The sequence below is a fragment of the Triplophysa rosa genome, unplaced genomic scaffold (genome assembly GCF_024868665.1).
Source record: "Triplophysa rosa unplaced genomic scaffold, Trosa_1v2 scaffold465, whole genome shotgun sequence".
Classification (NCBI taxonomy): Eukaryota; Metazoa; Chordata; class Actinopteri; order Cypriniformes; family Nemacheilidae; genus Triplophysa; species Triplophysa rosa.
In genome coordinates this window covers 14,841-42,605 of record NW_026634469.1, presented here as the reverse complement: position 1 = coordinate 42,605, position 27,765 = coordinate 14,841, and the positions used below count along the sequence as shown (strand labels likewise).

General features: G+C 42.0%; 1 protein-coding gene across 1 annotated transcript; it reads left to right on the top strand.

The window, feature by feature from the left end:
- On the top strand, positions 1-27,765 carry LOC130550887 (E3 ubiquitin-protein ligase MYCBP2-like). Its single transcript, XM_057328406.1, has 5 exons — positions 1-857; positions 2,270-2,345; positions 24,609-24,824; positions 27,219-27,372; positions 27,485-27,765. Exons 1-5 carry the CDS (start codon positions 589-591, stop codon positions 27,763-27,765), a joined length of 996 nt encoding a protein of 331 aa, XP_057184389.1. The 5' UTR covers positions 1-588.

Below are 27,765 nucleotides of genomic sequence, written 5' to 3'. Positions count from 1 at the left end.
AACTACTGCGTCTGTGCGTGGAATCCTAGCGAGCTCCCTAGTTAGACAGCATTTTGGGCTTCTTTTAAAACGTTGGTCAACGCCCAAAAATGCTTTCTATGTAGGGGTCACGCTAGGTTTCGCTACGTGGACCGCGTTAACTGTGGATGGGAATGTATCCCAGCATGCTTGACAGTCAGCGACATGAACAGGGAAGGATGATGAAGCTAAGATGGCAGCGCTACTAAAAGGTGCTGTCTTCACAGGGTCAAGAAAAACACCAGGATAAAACGCAAAGCACAGCGGTCAGGTCACGCATTTGACTTTTTTCTCTTGGTGCGATTGAACATGAAAACTCCGTGTGGCCGGATAGCTTGCAATCGAGGAAATTGTGTTAGATTTTGATCCGGGGAAGCGCATTTCGCAGTTGCAGCAGAGCGGCTAACCGTCAACGTCGTTGCATCGCAGGCGCAATTGATCAACGAGATACTCGGATGTAATCCGCCGGGGGTTTTGTGCGTTTGTAGATCGCATATATGGAGCGTGTTTGTCACTTTTAGTACTGTCAATTGACATTGTAATCCAATATATGCGTTGTTCTCCTAAACGATGATGTGTGCTGCTGCGGCAGCGGGTGCCGGTGGGATCCTGTCCTCCTCATCCCACTCCATGGGGCTGGGTGTCAGGGTCATTCCTGGAGCTGGAAACGATTTCGGAGCGATTGGATCAGGAATGGGCTCCTGTCCCATTATGGGGGCTCGGTCAGACTGTCGGAGTCGTTATCAGCTAATTCTCTCAGGGCGAGCGCTGGCGGAGAGGTACCGGAGGATTTACACCACCGCCATCAACGACAAAGAACAGGGGCTAAATCTCGGGAGGTGGGTACCCTTTAACAGATCGGTTCGGGTTTAGAACCCGGACCGTGACAATGTGCGGCTAAATGTGTTGGTAAACAAAACAGTCTCGACCCATTGGGTTCAAATGTGAGCTCGTTCGAGCCAAAGCAGTAGCGGTTAGCTAGCGGCTAACTTCCTTAGCGAGGTTGCATTAGCGGGTAAAGCTAAAACATTGGCTTCGTTTCGTTTAGGGTAACAAATAGCTCAGTTTGTATTTACTTATAGCTATATTTCAGTTTGTATTTATTTTGCATTTTTATTTGTGCAATTTTGTGTTTTAAAATCACTGTCACAGACCTACCGAGCCACATTGCACAAGCAAACCTTTCAAATGTAGCTGTGAAGCAGCTGGTTGGACTAAAAATGTTGTATTTTTAAACTCACTTATTTGATCCGTCAGGATTCAACTGTTGTCATTATTATCGGACTTCATAACTGAATGCAAAGATTACTGCTTCCTCTGATTTTGTGAGTATGTTATGGACCTATGGCAAGGCTTCGTTTTATAAACGTTGTTCGCCAAATTGTATATGTAGGGAGATTATTGATAACTAGCCATTTCATTTGGATGTTATTTAATCATCGACATACATGTCAATACATCCATATTTATTCATTTGGGCACCCTGGCTTAGGTGGAGTGGGCTTGGTTCTGTTCTGTTTTGCCTTACGTCACCCTGCTGTAGTGTAATGACGTGCTCTCTCAGGAGTCTCCATCCCGAATGTGGTACTGGTTATCATACTACGTCCCAACTGGCCATGTATTGTAAATAGACCTTGACTCTACATGAGTAGTTTTAGGTTGGAGAGGTGTTCGTAACATGACGTCAGCAGGGTTAACAGCATGCAAAGTGTGCTGAATAATTAAACACACCTCCCAACCTCCAGGCAGCCTCTGTGATTTCACTTTTCACAGGCTGTTGTCAGCTACTGTTGTTTCATTGTGTATACCACTTAGTGTATAAGGGTCCTTGTAATAGATGGCCTTCTTGTTGAAAATAAAACGGATCTCCCTGTTTTGTCTTTTCTGCAATAGAGATTTATAGATCTAGATCTAATTTCTCCCTATTGAAAATACTCTTAGATTAAACATTGTGCCTATTGCCTTATTTTATATATAGAAGTGTTATGGTGAAGATTATATAGATTTGAACTGTGGGAAGATTCTTGAAAAAATCTCCCTGAGCGTTAAAAGTAAAAAACAGGGATGGCATGAAAATTTGTATGTATGGCAGTTTTTTGTCAAATACTAACAAGATATTATTTGTGTTTGTTCTCATATGATGTTACTTGGCTTATGCTTTAATTTGTTGTTAAAGTAGTTATTGTAATTTGTAGTAATTTCCTGTTGCTAAATTGCAAAACCCCATCAAACAATCTTCAATCTTTTACAGGGGAAAGAAAGCTTTGAGTAAGAAGAAACTAAAAAGGCGGCAAAAAGTCAAATCGAAAGTGAAATCAAGAACAAAGGTAGGATTGTGAATTCTCTTTGGAGACTGTAGGATTCATTGCACATTTTTTTTCAACCTTGTTAATAAGGGATGCACAATAAATTATCGGTCACATGATATCGGCCTATACCGATAACATTAAAAATGACCACTACCTATAATATATCGGCTATTATACAAAATTAAGGCCGATATATTATAGCAGATATATCATAAATCATTTCCTCTGGTTAAACTTCTTCAGCTGCACACTGCTCACAGTTAATATACAGTACAGTACTGTCTTTCTGTCATGATCATTTACTTACTGTACCTACATCAACATGTTTTTCTAATAGCAGTATGGAGATACAGTATTTATGAATGTGTCAATTATAGATACAAAAGCATATTGCTTGAATCAGACTGCTGTATGCTTTCTGTCTTGAGACCTGTTAGACATGTGGCTATTAAGAACATTTTTCTGGGTTGCTCTGGAAGAACATCTATAATTTGTTTACTAAATAAAAAATATACCAGAAAAGTTTGAAGGTTAAAGAATCGTTAACTAGTGTAAAGTAGGCTTGGGACATGATTTTCCAGGGAAAAAAGAGAACTAATGGTTACCTTGTTTTCTGCAGTGAATGTTTTCAAATAAAAGCAGTTGTCCACTTTTTGCCTTTTGATTTATTCTTGGAAACTGGGCAAGTGTAATTCATCTGGTTGATGAGGCCACATTTGTCAGGGCTTTACTTCGCCAAACGAAGTGCGTCACTGGCAAGTTAGCCTTGCTCAAGCTCAAGTTTGTCATTTTTAATGTAGATGCACGACAATCAGCTTAAAATGCGCAGTGACAAAACACGCATTGACATTCTCTGAAACTCAGCAGGGCTCTAGAGTGCGACCAATTTGGTCGCACATGCGATCTAATTTCTCAATGGTGCGACTAAAAAAAATCTGAGGTCGCACCGGTGCGACCAGCCGTTCGAGGGAAAAAAAAGTCTCTGCGAAAGTCTCCCTGTGGTTCAACAGCAGACACATTAGGCCCATATCGTGGTCTAAACCAATCAGAAATAGTGAAGGGCGGACCCCCTCTGATTGGCCGTGGTCCAGATATTCCTGTACGTGTGTGTACGTTTGAAAATGCTGTGCTGCAGTCGGACGGAGAGGTGAGTAGCCTAGGCCCGTCAGATAAACAGAGTGGATGTAGCCGCGGATGATGAGAGAAGATGAAAAGAACGATTGACAACTTTTTCGTTAAGAATGTTAAGTTAAGGCCTGATCCGTCCGAAAATCATAACAATGCTCTGACGCTCTAGACTGCGACTAAATGGTCTCATTTTGCGACAATTTTTCCTGCCAGTGCGACAAGTTTTTCTTAATGGTCGCACCGGTGCGACTGTCAAACTGATCAATATATAATTTTTGCGTATTATAAATTTAATGCGCAGAAATGTTATATTGCGCAAGCGGCGCATTCAGTCACTCATTTTCGTCTCCCCTCCTTCAACCATTCACTTATCTATCAGTGCCCCGCCCCCAAAGACGTAATTCGCGGGTTACGGGTAAGAGGCGAAGGACCGAAAGAGCAGACGAGTGAAGCGCTCAATCTTGCAACTTAAATAAATATGCAGAATACAAGAATTTCCCCTGCTAAGGTACAAAACAGCAAAGATAACGAAATGTGTTGCAAGTATTGTATGCATGTGAAGCTAATGCAGGAAACGTGTTTAAACTTTATGCACTAAACTATTGTATAAAGATCTCTAACAATACTGCAAAGCATACAAAACGTTATACATCACGCTAAATACTATTTATTTGTAAGTCGCTATTGATAGAAGCCAAACGTGTATCAATGCAGCTTTCATGAAGAATAATCACTAAAAGCCTTCAGGTCTCGCGGGTTGTTTGAGATATGCGCGCGCCCAGAGAGTCAGAGCACAAAATACTAAACGGAGTTCTCTTTCACGCCTTCTTACTCTGAAACGGACATATTAACACAAAATAACCTAAAAATTCCCATATTAACAAGAAACCTTGTAAAGGTATTCAGTTTGTTTCGTGACCAAACAGTTGGGAAACAAAACACGTGTTCCAGTATATTGCGCGAGCTCTTAAAGGGGCAGCAGCATAATAAAGATCTCTGTTTATAATGTTCATCAAACAACAACGGACGGGCCCAAAAACACTCACTGATATTAAAGGAATTGTGTTCTCTTATAGGAGTCGTTCACAACAAATAAAGGAAGAAAGTAGCTTTAAGAAAGATGTGCTTTAAATATGGTAAAGTGTTGAAAGAGAGTTTACATATACAATAAAAATAATTCAATCATAAACAATGATTTGTATTAATTTCTAATTGATTTATTAATGTATTAAACACATTTTAATGAAGTTTTAGTGATTCTTTTTTCTTACCTCACCCCACGACTCTGGTGCTATCAAATTAAGGGCTGGTGCCACCAACTGAATAACTTGGTAGCACCAGTGCCACCTCTCTCAAGTGTTAGTCTAGAGCCCTGCTTGTAGAATTGTGCTTCAAATAAAGAACTTTATGTTGACCAGATTGTTAGTTAATCATTTACAAGTCAATATTGCCTATATGGACAGCGATTTAAAAAAAAAAGTGAACTTGTAAAACTGCGGTGTTAAATGCGATGCGGTCGAAAATTTGGGTGCACCTAACTTTTGTGCTGGTGCACCTAAGAAAAAAAGTTAGGCGCACCAGTGCAAAAAGTTAGTCTAGAGCCCTGCTCAGCGAAACCAAGCTAATAGCAGAACTACTGCAAGGGAATTTCGGTGCTAGAAATCAATTTATCCTTTACATAAACGCATCTCCTGGATGCTTAGCATTGGCATACTCCCTTGCGCTTAGGAAAGAAGGAGAAAACTGACTTCTTTTAGACGTGACATGTAAAAGCAACCTACTCAATATGAATAATGAATAAGTAATAAATAATGTTTGTATTTTGCACGTGTATAGCAGATCGGATTCAAATCTGTTTAGCTAAGACACGTTTATGTGGCCAAGTGCCCTCTTTGGATATTAATCCTGGCTGTTTGAAAGCAAATGCAACGCGCTTCCCGAGGCGTTATCTCTACATTCCCGGGACATCTGTGCCATCTGAAACGGTGTTTTTTGTTGCGGGTCTGCCGCTCTATCTAAGATTTTCTCCATTGTCCAAAATGCTGCAGGTTCGTCAAATTTGATGTGAATCCAGGTGCTGTTGTTGATCTATTCTGTATGCTGCTGTTTGGAATTTGCATGTTTATGGTTAATGTTTGGATAACGAGCGTTGATTCTCAGTTAGGGAAATTAACCGAAATGAACATCCCTAATTTAGATACGGTTTATCTGCAAATATATCGGTTATCGGCTTCCAATGTTATCGTTATCGCTCAAAATGTACATATCGGTGCATCCCTATTGTTAATACATTAAAATGTAAAAATATATTATTAATGGAATGTTGTATTAGATTATTTAAATATATTTACATGATGTCTTCTTTTTCCATCAAGTGTACAATATTGTGTACAATATTTATGCATTTTATATAATTAATGAATTTATGATAGCATTTTTTCAAATAGTTTTTTGCATTTGATATAGGCTTCTTTACATTATTTGACATTCATCAAAGTATGATTATAATCCAAAACTGTTTTTTTTAGTTTAAGGGTCATATTCTTAATGTGACATTTAATTTTTTTGCTAGGTTACTGATTTTAGTTATCAGGGTAGAGATTCCAGTAAACACATTTTGGGAGTGGCGGGGTCACGGTTGGCTGTTGCTTGGCGATCCATGTGTTACATGTATCCATGGCAACATCTTCCTCCATCTCCTGCATTAAGCACCTATAGTTTAACAGGCAGCTAGGGTTTGTATCACTGCGTATAACAATGCTCAGAAAATAGGCAACCCAAAATGTCTCATATTGGATATTGTGTATTGTCTTCCCATTTTCCAAAGCTTTTGTGAGGGTAATGTCTAATTGTGTTTGGGTATCCTTTCCCAGGCACTCTGTTTTCCCAAATGGATGCGAGTGCTTCACAGGCCGGGGTAGGAGAGAATAATGTGATTGTACATAGCAGAGGAGAGAATATGCTGTAAAAATCCTCCTCCCTTAAACCCAACTGACTAAAGAGAAGAGCTCACTTACATTTTTCCTTTCCTCCCACATCCTTAAAAGGAGCTCCGTGCCTTTGTTTGCTCATAAACAGATGGGTGGAGTTTCTTCTGTAGGGAAGTCTCTGCTTGATTGAAGACATATTTCTCAAATGTTTTCTCTTTTGTTTGATGAATTTAAATGCTTCAGTGCTTAAATTACTTTGTCCATTCTTGTTGAAAGAATTTGCATATACTGTATGTTTGAATATATGAATATATTAAAGAACCCCAAATGGCTGTGTGCTACTAAATATGGCTGAAAGACATATGTTTAAAATACATACAGTATATCAATATTTTTAACTCAACTCTCAACTCAACTTTATTTATATAGCGCTTTTTACCATTTTCATTGTTACAAAGCAGCTGTACATAAGACATATTGACTATAAGCAAACAAATTAAAGTTGTATTTTTAGTCTTGTGATAAGAATCTGTTGTATATGGGCCCAGGGCTCCAGACTTACTTTTTTTATTAGGAGCACTGTAATTTTTAGCAGGGCAAGCAGAAAATTTTGGGGCACACCTAAAATCACCCTGCAATGCAATTATTGACATTTTCCCCCAAAATAGCTGTATTACTGACAAATACTTTGATAATAAATAGACTCAACTCACAGAAATTACAATGTGCAGTTTTATTTTCATTTCAGAGGGATAGGACATTACTCAATACCAGGGTCATATGGAATCTGCAGACTTTTTTTGTTAATTCTGTGCTAAAATTTGGAAAAATTTGCAGAATTCTGTCGAACAGTTTTAAATGCGTTTACATTTGTATTTTGTACAGAAATGTAAATGTGTAAATATGTTAAAATAGTTTTAAAATACTACCTGTCTATGCATTTAACTGCATGTGACAGTGGTTTGGTTCTGCTCATCATTTAAAACTTTTCATGATGTTCACAACACAATGTACACTGCGTTCCAAATTATTATGCAAATTGGATTTAAGTGTCGTAAACATTTAATTTTATATTGTTCAATTAAACTTATGGATGGTATTGTGTCTCAGTGCTCTTTGGATCACTGAAATCAATCTCAGACACCTGTGATAAGTAGTTTGCCAGGTGAGCCCAATTAAAGGAAAACTACTTAAGAAGGACGTTCCACATTATTAAGCAGGCCACAGGTTTCAAGCAATATGGGAAAGAAAAAGGATCTGTCTGCTGCCGAAAAGCGTCAAATAGTGCAATGTCTTGGACAAGGTATGAAAACATTAGATATTTCACGAAAACTTAAGCGAGATCATCGTACTGTGAAGACATTTGTGGCTGATTCAGAGCACAGAAGGGTTCATGCAGATAAAGGCAGAATGAGGAAGGTTTCTTCCAGACAAATTCATCGGATTAAGAGAGCAGCTGCAAAAATGCCATTGCAAAGCAGCAAACAGGTATTTGAAGCTGCTGGTGCCTCGGGAGTCCCGAAAACCTCAAGGTGTAGGATCCTCCAGATGCTTGCAGTTGTGCATAAACCTACTATTCGGCCACCCCTAACCAATGCTCACAAGCAGAAACGGTTGCAGTGGGCCCACACATACATGAAGACTAATTTTCAAACAGTCTTGTTTACTGATGAGTGCCGTGCAACCCTGGATGGTCCAGATGGATGGAGTAGTGGATGGTTGGTGGATGGCCACCATGTCCCAACAACGCTGCGACGTCAGCAAGGAGGTGGCGGAGTCATGTTTTGGGCTGGAATCATGGGGAGACAGCTGGTGGGCCCCTTTAGGGTCCCTGAAGGTGTGAAAATGAACTCTGCAAGGTATGTAGAGTTTCTGACTGAGCACTTTCTTCCATGGTACAAAAAGAAGAACCATGCCTTCCGTAGCAAAATCATCTTCATGCATGACAATGCACCATCTCATGCTGCAAAGAATACCTCTGTGTCATTGGCTGCTATGGGCATAAAAGGAGAGAAACTCATGGTGTGGCCACCATCCTCCCCTGACCTCAACCCTATTGAGAACCTTTGGAGCATCCTCAAGCGAAAGATCTATGATGGTGGGAGGCAGTTAGCATCAAAACAGCAGCTCTGGGAGGCTATTCTGACATCCTGCAAAGAAATTCAATCAGAAACTATCCAAAAACTCACAAGTTCAATGGATGCAAGAATTGTGAAGGTGATATCAAAGAAGGGGTCCTATGTTAACATGTAACTTGCCCTGTTAGGATGTTTTTGATTGAAATAGCTTTTGATTTCAGTAAATATGACCTCCTAATGCTGCAAATTCAACAAATGACCATTTTCAGTTTTTTACAACCTATGAAATGTTTTCAAACTCTGTTGTGCATAATAATTTGGAACAGTGCATTTTGAGTTTTTCATTTTTTAAATAAATACTGTTGTCAGTGGGAGGTTTGTTCAATAAAATTCCAAATGTACCCTAACTGTTGATTACTTGAAAATTATACTGACTGTCATTTGCATCGACAAATTAGGAAAACCAGAGAAAGATATCATTTGCATAATAATTTGGAACGCAGTGTAAAGATAACTTCACATAAACTTAACAAGAGCATTCGCCTGTCGTTCATTCTTGTCGTGAACGGATTGATTCAGCGCTGTCTCAAGTAATCAACAGATAAATGGCTTTTTCTGAACTCCTTCACGGTTACATTCGTTTTAAATGTCTCAAATATCAAATCATCTCCAGGCTCAAAACATCCGTCACAGCAAACAGCGAATCGTAGTAATGCGCTCTCGTTGTGTCTGTAAACTTGTCAATGATGAGCTGAGCTGTGACCGACGCGACGACTGCGAGAAACATCAGTCACCCAGCCGCGCAGCTCCGGACTCTCCCCTTACATACATAGGCCAACACTGGTGGGCTCGCGACCTAATCGTCTTTTCACATGAGATATAACAACTAGAAAAAATTCCAAACTGGCAGGTCACAAATGCGCGAGTACTTGTAAAAAACGCTCGCGCTGTCTCAAAAACTGGTCGCAAAATGCAGAAAAGGTGCAGTCTAGAGCCCTGAGGCCATTATACAGAATTAGTGCAAAATCAGAGTTGGAAACATGTTGAAAATATTTTGGGGGATGGAAATGATGTCTGCTTCCAGTACGCTGGGGCAGACGTTGTGGATACGTCCTGCCCGCACTGCGGGCGGTTGATGATTCAGACGTTGCGTCACGGGTGGCTGTGTTCCCACGGGACTCGTCTGCTCCTCGTTCCGTGACGGCAGGACTACGGCCCTGCCATCCACTACGGCAAGCAGCGAGGGTGATATGAGGATCACTGTGAGCCTTAATCTGCCAGCCACTGGCTCACGGACCGTTCGCACCTCGTCTCGCTCGTCTGACCATTCCCCAGGAGATGGTCCCACCGTCTTGTTCCTCAACCACGTATTCGGAAACGGTGCGTGATAATGATAAGATGTCCCTTGCAGCATCGGGGGGTGACGTACTGCCATCCGACTCCGGCGATTCCTCGGAGCTCACTCCCTCGGGGGGTCGAGCCCAGGAAGAAGCGGACGTCGGAATGTCAGCCATGCTTTAACGGGCCACCGTGAGCATTGGGTTGCAGTGCCCGCACTGCCTCTCCCGGCGCTTGCGGCTAGATACATGGTGCCTCGGGCTTGAGCGCGGCTCCAAGCTGCGCCCGCCCCCAGTGCCGTGTTTACCGGAAGTGCATGAGGAACTTAGTAAGACCTGGAACGCCCCCTCTCCGGCACGTTCACGTCTAACAAGTTCTGTCACCCTCTCTTCCCTCGAGGGTGAGGCAGCTAGAGGATACGTCGATGTCCCCCAGGTGGAGCGTGCCGCCGTGGTGAAGAAGCAGACAAAGGATATCAGGCATATCCTCCCGTGCCACGACTCGGCCACCTTGTCCGTCGAGTCCCGTGCACCGTCTGCTTCCAAGCAGCCCTAGTCCTCTTCGACGCCCTCCGGCTCTGGCGCCCCCCACTCAGGCGGCCCCCCGGAAGAGACATCAAGGACGAGACCATCGCCCCGTCAGCAGCCGCGGCAAAAGCAGTGGCCCTCATAGGAAAACACCGGGGAGATCGAGAATACCATCGGGCCAGACTCCAGCCATTCCACGCTGGGTGGTCGAGCCGGGACGGTTCCTGCCCCGTCCCAACAGCCCACTCCCTTAAGAGTTTCTTCTCTCTCTGGGTGTATATCACAGCCGCTCTCACCCTCTACACGACGGTGTTCAGCAACTCGACGTTGCGTCACGGCGAGACCCAATGTCGAGGATAATCAGTAGCCCTCAGCACTCTGTCGACAGTGCGCTGTGCTACATCATCACCAGGCAGGTAAGTCAGCAGAGCCGATCTCCTCCCCGAGGGCTTCCCCATGGCAAGGAATCCGCACTGCCAGCCATCGAACCACCCCCTGGGAGGTTGATGAAGCAGATCGTACCCCTAGCCCCGGTCTCGGTCCCTGGGAGCCTGTCTAGAGCCCCAAACCGTCACAGTGGCTACGGGATACGATCCATCTCGGCTACGCAATACAACTTACCAGATGCCCGCTCAAGTTCGGGACATCCTCTTACCTCAGTCAGAGGCAAGGATGCTCCCGTGCTTCGGGCCAGGGTCACCACCCCTCTGGCAAGCGATCGTGCTCGTCCCTCTGGCCGAGATGTTCAATGGGTTCTGCAGCCCGTACTTCATCGTCCCCAAAAAAAGGGGTTGCTAGATCTGCATACCCTGAACAGGCACCTACTCAAGCTGCCGTTCAGGATGCTCACGCAGAAGCGCATCCTGGCGTCTACCAGATGTCAAGATTGGTTCATGGCAATCGGCCTGAAGGACGCTTACTTTCATGTCTCGCTTTCGGGCAGGCATATCAGTACAGAGTCCTCCCTTTCGGTCTGTCCCTTTCCCCACGAGTCTTCATGAAGATCGTGGAAGCCGCCCTCACTCCCCTCGGGGAGAGAGGAGTGCGGGTACTAACTATCTCGACGACTGGCTCATCTGGGCACACTCGCAAGATCTGTTGTGTACACATAGGGACCTAGTGCTCCGGCACCTAGATCGGTTGGGACCACAGGTCAACCGAGAAAAGAGCAAGCTCACCCCTGTGCAGAGCATTCTCTTTCTCAGTATGGAACTCGACTCTGTCTCCATAACAGCGTGACTGACTCAGAGCAAGCTCAGTCAGTGTTGAACTGCCTGAAACACTTCAGGCAGTCAGCGGTCCCCCTGAAACTTTCAGAGGCTCCTGGGCACATGGCATCCTCGGTGGGGGTGGTCCCCCTCGGGTCGATGCAAATGCGACCGCTCCAACACTGGCTACAGAGACGGGTTCCCTGGAGAGCGTGGCATACCGGCAGCAGGCGTATGGTCATCACGCCTTTCTGCCAACGCACCCTGACCCCCTGGTCTTCAATGACCTTCTTGCGAACAGGGTCCCCCTAGGGCAGGGGCAAGGCTCGTCGTGGTGACGACGGATGCCTCCCTGCAGGGTTGGGGTGCCGTGTGCAACGGGCACGCAGTGTCGGGCGGTGGACGGGCCCCCGCCTGCGTTGGCATATCAACTGCCTAGAGTTGTTGGCTGTGCTACTTGCACTGAAGAGGTGGCAACCTCTCGTGCAGGGCAAGCACGTGCTGGTCCGGTCAGGACAGCACAGCTGCCGTGGGGTTATTAATCGTCAGGGTGGCATTTGCTCATGGCAGCTAACACGACTCGCCCGACGCCTCCACCTCTGGAGTCAGCAGGTGATCAGCTCCCTGCAAGCCACACACATCCCAGGCGACCTGAACCAGACAGCCGACGCCTCGCGGAGAGTGGCGACTCCATCCCCGCGCAGTCCAGCTCATATGGGAGCAGTTCGGCCAGGCGCAGGTGGACCTGTTGCCTCCCTGGACTCCTCCCATTTCTGCTTTGGTACTCCCTGACCGAGGGACCCCTCGGCACAAATACCCTAGCGCACAGCTGACCGCAGGGTAAGCGGAAGTACGCCTTCCCCCCAGTCAGCCTCATTACACAGGTCTTGTGCAAGGCCAGGGAAGAGGAGCATCAAGTGGTACTAGTTACGCCCTATTGGCCTAACCGGACTTGGTTCTCGGAGCTAAGGCTCTTGACAACAACTCCCCCCTGGCCGCTCCCCCTGGTGAAGGACCTGCTTTCCCAGGGGAAGGGGCACGTTACGGCATCCCAGGCAGACCCCTGGAACCTCCATGTCTGGACGGGACGAGGAGATCCTGAGTGGCCCACCCCCTGCGGTGGTTGGGACATCACTCAGGCTAGGGCCTCTGCCACTAGGCGGCTATACGCCCATAAGTGGCGCCTCTTCTCGTCCTGGTGCTCTTCTCGGTGAGTAGACCCGCGGAGTTGCTCGATCGGGAACGTGCTGTCCCTTCCTCAAGAGAGACTGGAGAGTAACCTCTCACCTTCCACACTGGGAGTGTATGTAGCGGCTACGGCCGCTCATCACGACCCAGTTGCTGGGAAGCCTCTGGGACAGCACGACCCGGTCATTAGGTTCCTAAGGGGCGCGAGAAGGCTACCGCCTCATCCGCGCTCCGTACCCTCTTGTGACCTAGGTGGCGGGCCTCAAGAGGCCCCCACTTCGAGCCCATCGGAGCTGCCGCTCTTTCTCACCTCAAGATAAAGACTGCTCTCCTGATGGCGCTCACCTCCAAGAGGCTAGGGGACATACAAGCACCCTCCGTGTCCACAGATTGCCTAGAACTCAGGCCCGGTGATTCTCACGTTATCCTGAGACCCCGGCCCGACTACTTGCCCAAAGTTCCCACCACTCCCCCTAGAGACCAGGTGGTGAACCTGCAGGCACTCCCCACCGGGGAGGAAGACCCAACCCATCCGTGTTATGTCCAGTACGCACACTGCGCCTCTACTTGGACCGCACGCAGAGCTTCAGATGCTCTGAGCAGCTCTTTGTCTGTTTTGAAGGTCAGCAGAAGGGGAGGGCTGTCTCCAAACAGAGGCTGGAGCACTGGATGCCGTAGCTACGGCATACCGATCTCAAGATCGCCCCTGCCCAATAGGAGTAAGGCACACTCCTCATGGGCACTGGCTCAGGGCACCTCTCTGGCAGACATCTGCAGAGCTGTGGGTTGAGCTACACCCAACACCTTCGCGAGGTTCTAATACCTACGCGTGGAACCGGTGTCAGCCCGCGTCCTGCAAGGCAACGTGTAGGACCGGCAGCCGGTAGGGCGTACACCTGCGAAAGCCCTTCCCCCTTCCTCTAGGGGGATGAGCGGCTATTTACGCCTCCCTTCTTTCCCCACCGGGTAAAGAACAGGCATTCCATCCATCACTAGCTGGGCAGAGCAGCCCTGCCCCCTTAGGCCGGGGAACAGTTGAGTTATCTACCACATAGCTCTAACCGGACCTAGTGCTCCAGACATGGTAACCCCCCCCGTGGGCGGTTCCGTCTGATGTATCCTCATGAATGGTTCCCACCTCGGCAACCCATGACCTCCCTAGGTGGACCTCCACCTTGCGGTTAACTCCTTCAGTCCGCATGTTTTCCCATGAGTTCCATGTGGTGTCTCCACTAATTCCTCCCTATGGTAGGTAGTGGTCTCTGTAGCGTTTTTCCCCGTGGGGGAATAATGCTTACCCAGTGGCCCTTACGGTGCCGGGTGGCTTCTCACTGTTAGAGAATCAAGGCCTCTGCCCGTGACGGCCGGTGGCAGGGGCTTCCCACCTTTTTCTAAAAAGCTCTGGGACCCCCTACCTCTCCACTGGATGGTTACAATTTCGAGCTAGCACTCACGCCTGACTCGCCCAGGCCAGTCAGCGTCGCTCCGCTAGAGATTGTGACGCGGCACAGCACTGTGGCATTTTCCATAGGAACCCCATCTGTCGGCTCGACACAATGTCGAGAGACCGACAGAAAGGGAACGTCTTGGTTACGGATGTAACCTCAGTTCCCTGATGGAGGGAACGAGATGTTGTGTCCTTCTTGCCACAACGCTGGCCGCCCGCCGCAGCGGTCGAGGGATGCTCAGGCTCCTCAGACCCAAAGGTGAATGAATGCAGCACGCCGTCTCCCTTTTATACACGGATATCCCGGGGCAGAGTCCGGCATGCAAATTTCATTCGCCAATTTTATTGGCCTTTTTTAAACTAGTCAGAAGTTGATAGGTTCTCAAGAGCGAACCCCATCTGTCGGCTCGACACAACGTCTCGTTCCCGCCATCAGGTTACATCCGTAACCAAGACGTTTTCAGCCCACAATAGCCAACTGAATTAACCAGTCTTTCTAAATGAGCAAAGCTCATTCACATCTTGCATTCTCTGTGGTTCATTTTAAATGATTCAAGGATCTCTTATATTCGGTAGTAAGAAAAGTTCAATAGTTTAAATGAATCTGTTCAAATGAGTCATTCGTGTGCGAGTCGTTCTGAACGCAATGTGCATTCATACTGGCGAACTCGCTGTGTACAGTATACGCTGATTCAACGATCCAACTGCACAGCTAAAGACATTACAATTATGTGCGTCATGTTAATTTATTAAATTTCAAGAAATTAAACGTACTTCGATGCAAAACAAACAGCCGTGAAACACAGGCTGGCTCTTGATCTGCAACTCTTTTAGTGCCTCAGTGCGCTGATAATGAAACAGAGCCTCCACTGTGGCGTAATGTCGCAACTGCAGTTAAAAATGACAGTCTGATAAATGCACACAGCATGTCTTGTGAAGACTCGCAACATAATTTTGGCGAGACCCTGAGGCGGCACGACATTTGACGGAGGCGGCCGCCTCCAATTTCTCTATGCAGGAAAAACCCTGGTCCAACGTATTGATACCAGCTGCGCGTTCCTGCGCTCTCTCGTTTTTCCGACAGTGAGTTGACACACACTGCACGTGTATGCAGTGACAACAAAGCCCCACCTCCTCTCACAGACTTTACTCGATGCTCGGTGGGGGTGGTCCCCCTCGGGTCGATAAGGGATGATGTACAGGCAGCTGGTTGTTATTGCAGAAATAAGCCCCGACCGTGTGATCAGGACTCGACGCGAAGCGGAGGGTCTTGTATCACACTGAAAAAAGTGAAAGTGAAACCCATCCAGATAGTAGTGAACACACGCACACCCGGAGCAGTGGGCAGCTATCACTGCAGCGCCCAGGGAGCAAGTAGGGGTAAGGTGCCTTGCTCAAGGGCACCTCAATCGTTACCCGCCGGCCCTGGGAATCGAACCAGCAGCCTTCTGGTCACGAGTCCGACTCTCTAACCATTAGGCCACGACTGCCCCTGATAACAACCGTCTGCTTGTACATTATCCCGCTTATTACATTCCTACTTGCCACATGAGAAAAAAACTAGACATGAAATGTGAATTTGAAATATTTTATTAGCTCATTTTTACCGAATACAGACCTTCCGTGAGGAAAGGCCGTTTAGTTTCGGTTTTAAAGTAAGAAACGACGTTCAAACGTCACGAACAGGCAAATTGGTTTAATCATTTGTAAATATAATATCATATATGTGACCCTGGATCACAAAGCCAGTCTTAAGTAGCACGGGAACATTTTTAGTAAAAGACAAAAATACTTTGTGTGGGTCAAAATTATCGATTTTTCTTTTATGCCAAAAATCATTACGATATTAAGTAAAGATCATGTTCCATGAAGATATTTTGTAAATTTCCTACCTTAAATATATAAAAACTTTATTTTTGTGAGTGGATGGTCTGCCGCAGTGCCCCTGATTAACAACTTCAAAGGCAATTTTCTCAATATTTTGATTTTTTGGCGCTTTCAGATTCCAGAGTTTTAAACGGTTGTATCTCAGCCAGATATTGTCCTATTCTAACAACTCGTATATCTATAGAACGTTTATTTATTCAGCTTTCAGATTATGTAAAAATCTCAGTTTCGAAAAATTGACCCATAAGACTGGTTTTGTTGTCCAGGGTCACATATGTTGTTAAAAGACATATTTATAATTAATTTTTGTGTAATATTAAACTGCCCCTCTCAAAATGATTTGCAGCATCCGGGTTACAGGGTGTTATTAGTTTTGAGCGGTTGTTATTTGAAAAAAACTTGCCAATCTTGCCAATCAGAATCAAGCATTCAAATGAGCAGTGTAATAACTAACATTAACGAACAATGAATGAGCAATACATTTGTTCAAGTATTTATTAATCCCTTTTTAAATGTTAGTTAAGAAATACAACTATTTATGTAAGCTCTGGTCCATTAATACTGACAAATACAACTTTGATTTTATTTATTAATTGTAAATGTATTAGTAAAATTAACATTAGATTAACAATTAATAAATAATATAAAAATATACCTCATTGTCTTCAATTAAACTTTTAATAAAAAAATATACAGGGCCTTGTTATGGCAGTTTTTTCCCATGGTAGGGGTGGGCGGAATGACCAAAAATTTCACGGAATGAGTAATTTTATTTCACGGGAAGGATATATTTCATGGTAACAATCTCCCATTATAATTATATACAGTGGCTTGCAAAAGTATTCATCCCCCTTCATTTTATTCACATTTTGTTTTGCTGCTGCCTTATCTTAAACTACTTTAAATGATTATTTTTTTTACATTAATCTACACTCCATGCACAATAATGACAAAACAAAAAACTGATTTTTGACAGCTTTGCAAATTTATTAAAAATAAAAAACAAAAATAAGTACATTGCATAAGTATTCACACCCTTTTCTGGGACACTTTTTGGGACAACTTTCTGGGACAATTTTGCTCAGAAGCATTAGTTTTGCTTGTTAATGTTTATACACTTCGAGTGGAGTTAACCTGTGCCAAATTCAATTGAATAGGTATGATTTGGAGCGGCACATACCTCTCTATAAATGGTGCAACAGCTGAAAATGCATATCAAAGTAAAAACCAAGACATGAGGTCAAAAGAACTGCCAGTAGAGCTTTGAGACAGGATTGTATCAAGGCACAGATCTGGGGAAGACTTCTGAAAACAATCTGCTGTATTGAAGGTTCACAGAAGCATGTAGCCTCCATTTATCCTCAATGAAAGAGGTTTGGAACCACCAGATCTCTTACTTGAGCTGACCTCCTGTCCAAACTGAGCCATCGATGGAGAAGGGTCTTGGTTAGAGCGGTGACCAAGAAGCTGATGATTACTCTGGTTGAGCTCCATGATCATATATGGAGATGGGAGAAACTTACAGAAGGACAAACATCACTGCAACACTCCACCAATCTGGGCTTTATGGCTTAGTGGCCAGACTCGAGCCTTTGCTCAGTGAAGACGCATGGAAACTTGAAATATGCAAAAACGTACTTCAACGAATATTTCAAACTGTCAGAAACAAGATATTCTGGTCTGATGAATCTCAGATTCATGCATCATGTCTGGAGAAAAACAAGCACTGCTCAACACCTGTACAATACCGTCTTAACAGTAAAGTGTTGTGGAAACAGCATCATGATGTGGGTTTGTTTTTCAGCTTCAGGGACTGTACACAAAATACGGAGATAATGATCATGAAAACCTAGCCCAGAACATCCAGAACCTCGGACAGGGCAGAAGGTTCATTCTCCATCATGACAATGATCCTAAGCACACAACTAAAACAATGCAAGAGTGGCTTATGGACATCTCTGTCTATGTCCTTGAGTGGCTCAGCTAGTGCTTGAACCCAACTGAACATCTCTGTAGAAACCTTAAAATGTCTGTCTACTGATGATCTTCATCCAACCTGACAGAGTTTGAAAGGATCTGAGGAGAAGAATGACAGAAAATTGCCAAATGCAGATGTGTAAAGCTTTTCACATCATACCCAAAAAGATTTGAGTCTGTAAAGGCGCTATAACCATTTTCTGAGTTGAGGGTATGAATACTTATGCAATGTACTTATTTTTGTTTTTTATTTTTAATAAATTTGCAAAGCTGTCAAAAATCAGTTTTTTGTTTTGTCATTATTGTGCATGGAGTGTAGATTAATGTAAAAAAATAATCATTTTAAGTAGTTTAAGATAAGGCAGCAGCGTAACAACATGTGAATAAAATGAAGGGGGATGAATACTTTTGCAAGCCACTGTATGTTATACCTAGTTTTTCTTAGATTGATATAATTTGTTCATTTATTTATTACAATTAATTTAATTGCTCACCATAGTTAAAATGTAGGCAAGTTATGAAAATGCACTAAAGACATCATATTAAGTTCTGATAATCAGATATTATTTATTTATATTTATATTCTGGCTATATCATGTGTATACAGTAGGAAGACAGACAATATGTACAACAATTAAGTATGCATTATATATGCTCAAACAATGAGAGAACATGTATATGACATGTATGACTCACGGTTCCCTCTTCCGTGAGCACTTAACTGTCTCTTTAAAGAAATCTCTACTTCTCTATTCTTTCTCTAATGTTCTCTGTATGCTTGCTTATACTATCTTAATGTTGCATATGAAACTTTGTATTACTGGCACTTCTCGTGAATAGGGATGTAACGATTCACTCAGCTCACGATGCGATGCGAGTCACGATTCTGATCTCACGATGCGATTTATTCACGATTTACTCACGATTTATTTTTACAAAATGAGTTGAAACAAATTAGAAATGAACAACTTCCCTTGCATTATTTCTTAAATGCTTCACGTTTCTTTGTGTAATAAAATAATGTTTTATTTCAAATAACTAAACTAAACTGCAATTTTATAACAAATTAATAATAGAAAAAGTCTCTTTAATATAAACAAACTTAATACTGTCTGAGCTTTTCTTGGATTTTTTTGCGTTCAAGAAATATCAGCATGTCCACGTTTAGATTTGCAGTGAAAATAGCGGCCCCTGCTGTTCAAAAAATGTATTGCGATTCAGTTCACACCTCAACCGATTTGAATCGTCACTCATTATAACCGATTTTCAACCGGCTCACGGTGAATCGTTACATCCCTACTCGTGAATAATGCTTTACTTCATTGGGTCTGTACTGTACGTCTTGGTCTGTACTGTACGTCTTCATTGCTCTTCACTCTCTATTAGATGCAGACTTTTAGTGTGTTGGGACTCTGTCTTTAGTTTTGGTTATTTTCACACTTGTCCCAAAACGGGAGGCAGGTCACGTCATAGCGCTCACGAGGCGAGCATCATCTCGCGTTTCAACGCAAATTTGCCTCGGCTCACCTAAAGTTAAACTTAACAATTATTAACAGCTTTACAAAGCGATCTGACTTCGGAAATACGCGATAATGAGCGTAGCTTTCCGTCTTGACGGACCAAATGAATTTTAATTTATTGAACAGACCTAAGATGTTTCTCCCTGCTTTAGTTACTGAATCATCAGAGAGAACTGAGGTTGCAGAAAACCGGTTGAAGTACAGCTAGTCTGTGGCATCCTAGCTAGTTTAAATTGTTTAAATGCAAGTTTAATAAAAATGGTTAGAATGATGAGTTCTCGTGGTGGTTAAAGCCGGTGCATATCCCGTATATTAAATGGCTAATGTTACTTACCACATGAGCAAATTATTGGACGCGAAATATTGATTTTAAATATTTTATTTAACAAAAACAAACCCATGCGAGGAAAATGCGTTTCCTAACAGCAGTAATCCAATACGACGTGCAAACTAGATGAACATGCAATGTAAATAAAATCTCATATGTTATTAATTAGGCATTTATATTTGTTTTTATTGGTGACTATTAAACTAAACCCGTCAAGATGACTCGCAGCACCCGTATGACCCTGTGTTAGTTTATAAAGAGCACTTACACATAGACTTTAGCCTGGTTTTCTCAGACTGGGTCACATACAGTACATTTACTTTTACAAACCTCTTAATACATCTAAAAATATTTAAGTATTCTGAAAACCAGTTTTCCCTTTTCATTTTGTGCAAATATAAAGCAATATTTTTATTTTGAATTTGGGCAGTAGTTCACAGAAAAAACACCATGCAGAAAAACTGAAAGTAATTTGAGTGGTCTCTAAATTTTCAGAGGCTGTTTATATGAAATATATATGTATTAGAATGTGTACGTCCATCGCAGGTTTGGTCTTAAATTTCATATAAAGTGGCATTAAAATGGTCTTAAAAAGTCTTCAATTTAACTTGCTTATATCTGTAGACACCCTGTTATAATAACGTGTATGGTGAGGTTAAGGGTAGTAGAGAGGTCTTATTAGTTGTCATCTATTTAATAAGTTCAATATTTATAATCATTTAAACTCTTATTACTATTGTATAATGTATATTGTACAACATTACTTGTTTACCTTGCTGTGTCGAAACGGAATGAAGTTTAATTTATATGAGCTCGTCAAAATGTATCTAATTGAGGTGGCCAAAGAAATGAAAGAAGGCGGGATTTGCTACGGACAGAAGCCGAGGTTGGTCCGCATTAACTGTGAAGGAGCCATGAAAGTAGCTAAATGTTTGATGTTTGATAACTGTTATATCCTAGAAATGTTAGGGCCATTCACATGTTATGTGTAAAAACACGTGCAAAATGCTGGCTGTGTCGATTTTTCCCGCTTTCTTTTTTTGTTTAAGTTATATTTTAGGGGCTTTTTGCCTTTATTTAATAGGACAGTGGAGAAAAGACAGTAAAGCTTTGGTTAGAGACAGGGGAGTGGGACCGGCAAAAGACGCTAAGCCCCGGATATCCACTCACTTTAGAACCACCCCTGTGTTCAACACTGTCTGTTTCTTTGGTGATCGCTCTTATGCCTGCAGGTTTTTAACAAGTGACATCAATATAAAACTAAAGTACTTTTTGGACATTTCCAGCACATTTTAAAGGGGTGATTGAATGTGATTTCATGTTTTGCATTTAGTGTGTTATATAACCGTTTGTACTTGTATAAGATGTCCAAAGTCACAAAACTCAAAGTTTTGCACAAAATGGTTTACTCTAACTAAAAGAGAAGTCTGATCCAGATCTGCCCAAAACCCCTCGATCAATCATGCCCAGAGCTCGCGTTAACTGAAAATTCTCCATCATTGACAGATTTTTTTTACCAGTGACTGAAAAATCTGAAGGCCGTCGGTCATTTTGACGGAGTACAATAAGGGCAATTTGTAACTCCCCGTTTTGTCATTTCCTTTCAATAGAGAGTGATCGTAGGCTACTACCCTGCCCTGAACACGATCGATGGTTCTGCTGCCGCCATGTCACAGCAGAAATGCATAAGACAAAATTAAAACATACCTCTGTAAAGTGTCCTTCTGGTCGATCCGTCTTTTTCAGTCTCCTAACTTGGTTTGAAGGCAAAACCGATGCTGGTTTTACTCTTTATGCACTTACTGTATGTACTTGTATTTATGCTATTTATAATATCTGGTCCAACGCGAATCCACTCCGAGTGGGTAGCAAGGCGAACAGACGATTGTTCCTCATGAGAGTTGCGCACTCTGGGCTTTCACACACTGTCTGGCCTCCGCTGCGCTTGCATATGCAGTTTGATCAGCTCGTTTCCGTTTTTGCAACTGTTATAATGCGAAACGTCTCAGAGTGAGAGGAGAGATGAACTGACAATCTGACGAAGTTTGCTGTTATGGTAAGGGGCGGAACATTTCCGCCACAAGCTTTAGGTATTCAGCCAATCACAATGCACTGCTCAACTGGCCAATAAGAGCACACTGCGCATTCCAGAGCGATGAGTTTTGTAAAAATCGATGTGTTTAGAAAGGCGGAGCAGAGTTTTTTCCTCCTTAAAACATATAAACACACTGTATTACACCAAAAACACAAGTTAATAATGTTTAAATCATGTCATATGACTGCTTGAACAAAACCGTGATAATACCGACAAGCGTGACAATTTTGATCACTATAACCGTGATGTGGAACGTTCATACCGTTACATCTCTTAATACAATAGCAATAGAAAAAGAAAAAGAGAAAACCAAACACAACCAGCCCCATTCTAGTAACCTGCAGGATAAACTAAATTTAAAATACATTTTAGGATGGTTGTTCTCTGCATCTATTTAATCGATTCCCATCCCATTCGTCACTGGCAGATTACTGAAAGTTGATTGGCTATTTCTGATTGCAACATAGATTTTTTTATGTCTGAATAAGTTCTAGCAGACCAATCACAGTGCTTGTGGTCCGCATAGAATTGACGTGTTGTTACCTTTTGGGATTACATTTTGCATCCAACTACTGAAAAACAGTATGTGGGCTTTCTCATGCCAACATAATTAACTCCCGAAAAATGCAGGTGGGCCAACATTTGCAGAAATTCCAACATCTTGTAAGGAACTGAACTGTTGGTTGTTTACAGTGGCATCACAGGATGCGCACAAACAGTTATTTATCTCATAGTTTGCAAAGTCTCCAGGTTTGTAGCAAGTACTATAAATGACAGAGATGGAGGAGTTTTTTTGTTGCTCATTCTAAGGTTTTAGATCTAGTGTGTGTTTCTCTTACTGTTGCTCCCATCAGCCCGTTTGTCCAGGTTAGGGAAGGCCATTTTTCAATAATTTCATATTCGAGTATTTGAGCAATTTTTTTTTTCTGAATATTTGTATATTTAAATTAAGTTAATAAAGATGTAATTTGTTATGTTTTTATTTAGTCACAGTTTCACATCAAGCTTATAATTATCATTAAATATTCATGATGCTCTAATATAGTGTTGTCACGATACTGGAATTTCTAACTTCGATACAATACCTAAAAAAAATAGCGATATTCTATACCATTTTCGATACCACGGGGAAAAAACTTACATAACAATAAGGCCCTAAATTTTTTAACAAATATTTTAACATTTTTAAAAAATTAAAAAAATTTTTTTTTTACCAAATATTTACACGTTTTCCTAGATTCAGATTTGAATTGCAACCACAAATAGGCATCTACAACTTCTCAAATCTGTCATTGCAGTTTCATATCTTCACTGCAGAAGATTTAAAACTGCAGTAAAAGGTTTGAGAGGTTGTAGATGCCTATTTGTGGTTGCAATTCAAATCTGAATCTAGGAAAACGTGTAAATATGTGCTATGCATTTGTATCTGCCAATGTATTTTGTAAATGCCAGTTTACACATTTGTGACAATTTTTCTGCAACTTCAAATTCAGAAGACAGATTTGTGAGTTTTGTCCATGAGTGCAAATCTCAACATTAAACTTCAGTTTTTTTATTTTACAGTGTAAAATAATCTAATACAGAGTGAAGAGCAATGAAGACCTACAGTACAGACCCCATGAACACCAGTTTATAACACCAGTCATATAGGTCTACGTGTATTCTCTTTGTGCATATATTCAGACTTCATTGTCATACATGTTGTCTATCTTCCTACTGTATACATATTTGTTTATATTTATCTTCTGGCTATAGCCTATCATAATAAATCTGATTATCAGAACTTAATTTGATATCTTTAGTACATTTTCATAACTTGCTTAATTTTAAACATAATTTTAACTATGGTGAGCATTTAAAGTAAATGAACTGTAATAAATAAATAATTTAAATCAATCTAAGAAAAATTAGGTATAAGATATAGAATTATAATAGGAAATTGTTACCGTGAAATATATTGTTACCGTGAAATAAAATTACTAATTTCGTGAAATAGATCTTTGGTCATTCCGCCCACCTCTAACGCGTGCAGTTCATGTCCGGCATCTTTTAGCACTGGGATCAGGCCATCTATCAGTTTCAAACGATCTCCAAATCCAGCGTTATATCTACCGTTTATATAACATCCATCACTGAAATTCCGTGAACAAGCACACACACCTAAACTTCACTATCGCAAGAGTAACGAGCATGTGATCACACACCCGATGCATGGCCAGGTAGGGCCACCTCTTACGCCGTCACCGGACGCGAATGGCGCGATGCGAGGTATAACACCCCATCTACACCGCACGCGAGTGAAATATATTCACATAACATAACTATTTAATAAATTATATTAAATTGGGCACAGACCTATGCATAAATATTTTATTCTTATCACAGGGCTGACAGATTATAAAATTTGTATACGCACCCCTCAAAATCCCCCACATAGCCTGCCACATAATCCCAATTTTAACCCTGGCCACAGAGCTCCTAGTAAAAAAAAGTTAGTCTGGAGCCCTGGTATAGACCTACCTTGCCATAGGAAAATCAATGTCTTTTCCTCTAGGGCCTGTCTGTAACCACAGTTTTTCCTCATCTCTTGCTCCTCATATCACTAATTCTCCATCTAATGTGTGTTGCAGTCAGAAGCTCTGGATGGGGCCTTCCCAGTGCCAGACATAAAACTCCACAGCAACCCTTCGGCATTCAACGTCTACTGTAATGTGCGGCACTGTGTTCTCGACTGGCAGCAGAAGGAGACGACATTGGCCCTGGCCTCACGCAATTCTGCGCAGAGCGGAGACTCTGACAGTGAGGAGGAGGAGGAGTATCGTGAACCTGCCGTAAAACTGCCGAAGGTCAGTGAAAGACACAAATGCAAAAGATAAGACTTTGAGAGCTGTTAAAAAAGTTATGTAGGGTCTATATTGATAGAGAATAAGATTGAGACTGCATTGGACATATTTGGTTAATTTCCCCGAAATGAATATAATGTCATATTCCTTTCCTTATAGCCTTTTCTCATTCTTGTCAAACATGCCGGTGTTCACAGACGTGCTCTCACCCGATCCTCAAGCAATGCCATTCTCAAATGCATTTCAAACACAATTAAACACCTTTTATTCTTTTACACCCAGATTACAGACCTCTCATTAGCCAGCATGTACGTGTGTATATCTGCCTTTTTCAGAGAAACCTTGCAGCTGAAGATATATGCAGCTTTTCTTACTTTTTCACTGTATACTGTATAATCAAATATATTTGTGTGAATCATGATTTGTTCTTAAAATCGTTCAGATGCACATTTCACACACAAATTTGTGCTTAGTGAATGAGACCCAATGTCTGGTTTACAGTCTCTTGCGATCCACATGCTTTTGCCCTCCACGAACCTGTTATGTGAAACAGCAACACCTAATTATAAACCAGTTGATGTAAATACATCTTTTACACCCAGTTGTATAGTTTTCTTTCAGTCTGAGAAAATCACATAAACTCATTGGAAATTCTTCCCACCACAACACTGTTGCTATAGTGATGAATTTTTCCACATTTACTGGAGAGAAATGGTCAGTAATTCAGATATAGTCTGTTCTGTGGTGGTATGATGGTGGCTTTATATTGAATAAAAATTAAAATATTGAATTTAATTTAATTTACTTTTGACATAAGTAGTACCTGACTTAGTTTTTTTACAGAATAAGAGAACAGAGTGCAGGTGTTCCAAATTCTTTCTCCTAACATATAAACTGTTAAAGCCTGACCTACCAGGAGTTCTGAGGTTTTTGAAAAGATTGTATGTGCTTCTGACAAATTGCTGAACCTCCAGTGATGTACCACATTACCTACAACCCTGTTCTACCAATCAAAGAAGTCACTGTCAGCAGTTACTGCCCAATCCAGTTAAACGTTGTGAATGACAATCAGATGGCTTCCTCACAATACGTTTATTTATTTGAACACTCTCTTTTTCAGTTATACAAATTTTGTACTTAAACAATGATTTACAGTTGTTAGTTTTATATTTTGTGCTATTTTTAGTGCGTTTGAGGCATTACGTTGTGGCTAATTTCAGAGATTGCTGGTCAGATGAATCACGTTTTACCACCTTTTTTAAGGGTTTAAATTGTTGAAAGCAATATGCCATTAAATGTAGCCTAACTGTGTTAAATATGGTGAAATTACTGTCCCTGCATCTAAAATCACCTATTTCCATATTTTATACTATTTTCCAAATGTATTTCCACAACCTCAATGTGCATGAAACAATATGCATGAAACCCCTGGGATGGTCTGCTGCTTCTGCCACCAAATTAAAAAAGTTAAAAATATTGGACAACTGTGAACCGTGTGGCTCTTTTCAAGTGAATGAGACAGAATTTTCATTTATGGGTGGATTACTTTAACCCGTAAAGCCTTTAAATATGAATGGATTTTGTCAATGTTTGATCATTCATTGGATAGAAAAAAATCACTCTAAAATCTGAAATGATCTTCTTTTGCATCCTTATTGTTATAGTTGAGTGGACTGCTTTTCTCTTAAACGATCTAAACCTTTATCTTCAGTTATCATTATTATCGTTAGTGTGAACGGGCATTGCCAATGCTGTGAGTTAAAAGGACCTTATTCTTGAACTTCGAGGCTAATGATGACAATAAATCCATAATAATTAAAAAGAAACATTTTATTTGTCATTTTATTCTGTTATTTTTTCGTTTTACAAACTCTTCCAAGTTATACATTGGGTATGAAATTATCTTACATAGTTATTACATGTCACTCTTACTTTCCTCCTTTCTTGCCCTCTGCAAAAAAGCTGTAATGTTTCCACTGGCCTTGATTGATTTTTAATTGCCAGTCCTGATAATTATTTTGATTCATAATCATATCAGTCGTATCCTGAATAGTTGAATAAACCATTATTCACAATCCCATAGGTTAAATAACAGTCCTTATTTTCACCACATACAATTAAAGCCTGTGATTTGTTCTGGTTTTACTTCTCTCCTAACTAAATTATTTTATAGGTAATTTACTCTACAATGGCATATAAAGAAACTGTAAATACTGTGGATTAATTAGAGTAAATCTTACATACCCTAAAGGGTCGGGGCAAAAAGTAGTTTTGATGACCACAAAGACATTTTTAATTTTGGAAAAACCTTGTCCATTTCAGTCTGTAGGTATTAGCATCTGCCATTAAAATCAAGTCGCAAGTGTCACATCACAGGTATGTTCCTCTGGTCCTCAGATCATTGGTATTGGGCTGTGTGGAGTTTTTGAGCTCATCAAAGAGACGCGCTTTTCTCACCCATCACTGTGCTTGCGGAGCCTTCAGGCACTTCTGGACATGCTACAGGGCCAACAGCCTGAGAGCTTTCAGACCGAACCTCCAGATGTGCTTGGTGAGACAAAGCTCTAACACGCCTGCTTTTACTAGTTAACATAAACTTTATGTGCTTGCCTTACATATATGTCATTATTATACATTAATCATGACCCCGCTGTTGCCGGCAGAGTCTCTGTTCCATCTTCTGTTGGAGACTACGGTGCGGAGCACAGGGATGAACGACCCCACAGGTCAGACCCTGACAGCGTTATCTTGCGCCTGCCTCTTCAGTCTGGTGGTGGCCTGGGGTGACACTGGTAAAACCCTACAGGCTGTGTCTGCCATCCTCACTAACAACGGCAGCCATGCATGTCAAACCATTCAGGTAAGAGATTCTTTGATTTGGTATGTTTCAGGAAAACAAGGAAATTCTTACCACAGACAGAGGTTAATAAACTTGCAAAAATGA

Coding starts and splice junctions, on each gene's coding strand:
- LOC130550887 (XM_057328406.1), top strand. CDS start 589: ATGATGTGTGCTGCTGCGGCAGCGGGTGCCGGTGGGATCCTGTCCTCC. Junction 24,825..27,218: donor CTGCCGTAAAACTGCCGAAG/GTCAGTGAAAGA, acceptor TCTGGTCCTCAG/ATCATTGGTATTGGGCTGTG. Junction 27,373..27,484: donor CGAACCTCCAGATGTGCTTG/GTGAGACAAAGC, acceptor TGTTGCCGGCAG/AGTCTCTGTTCCATCTTCTG.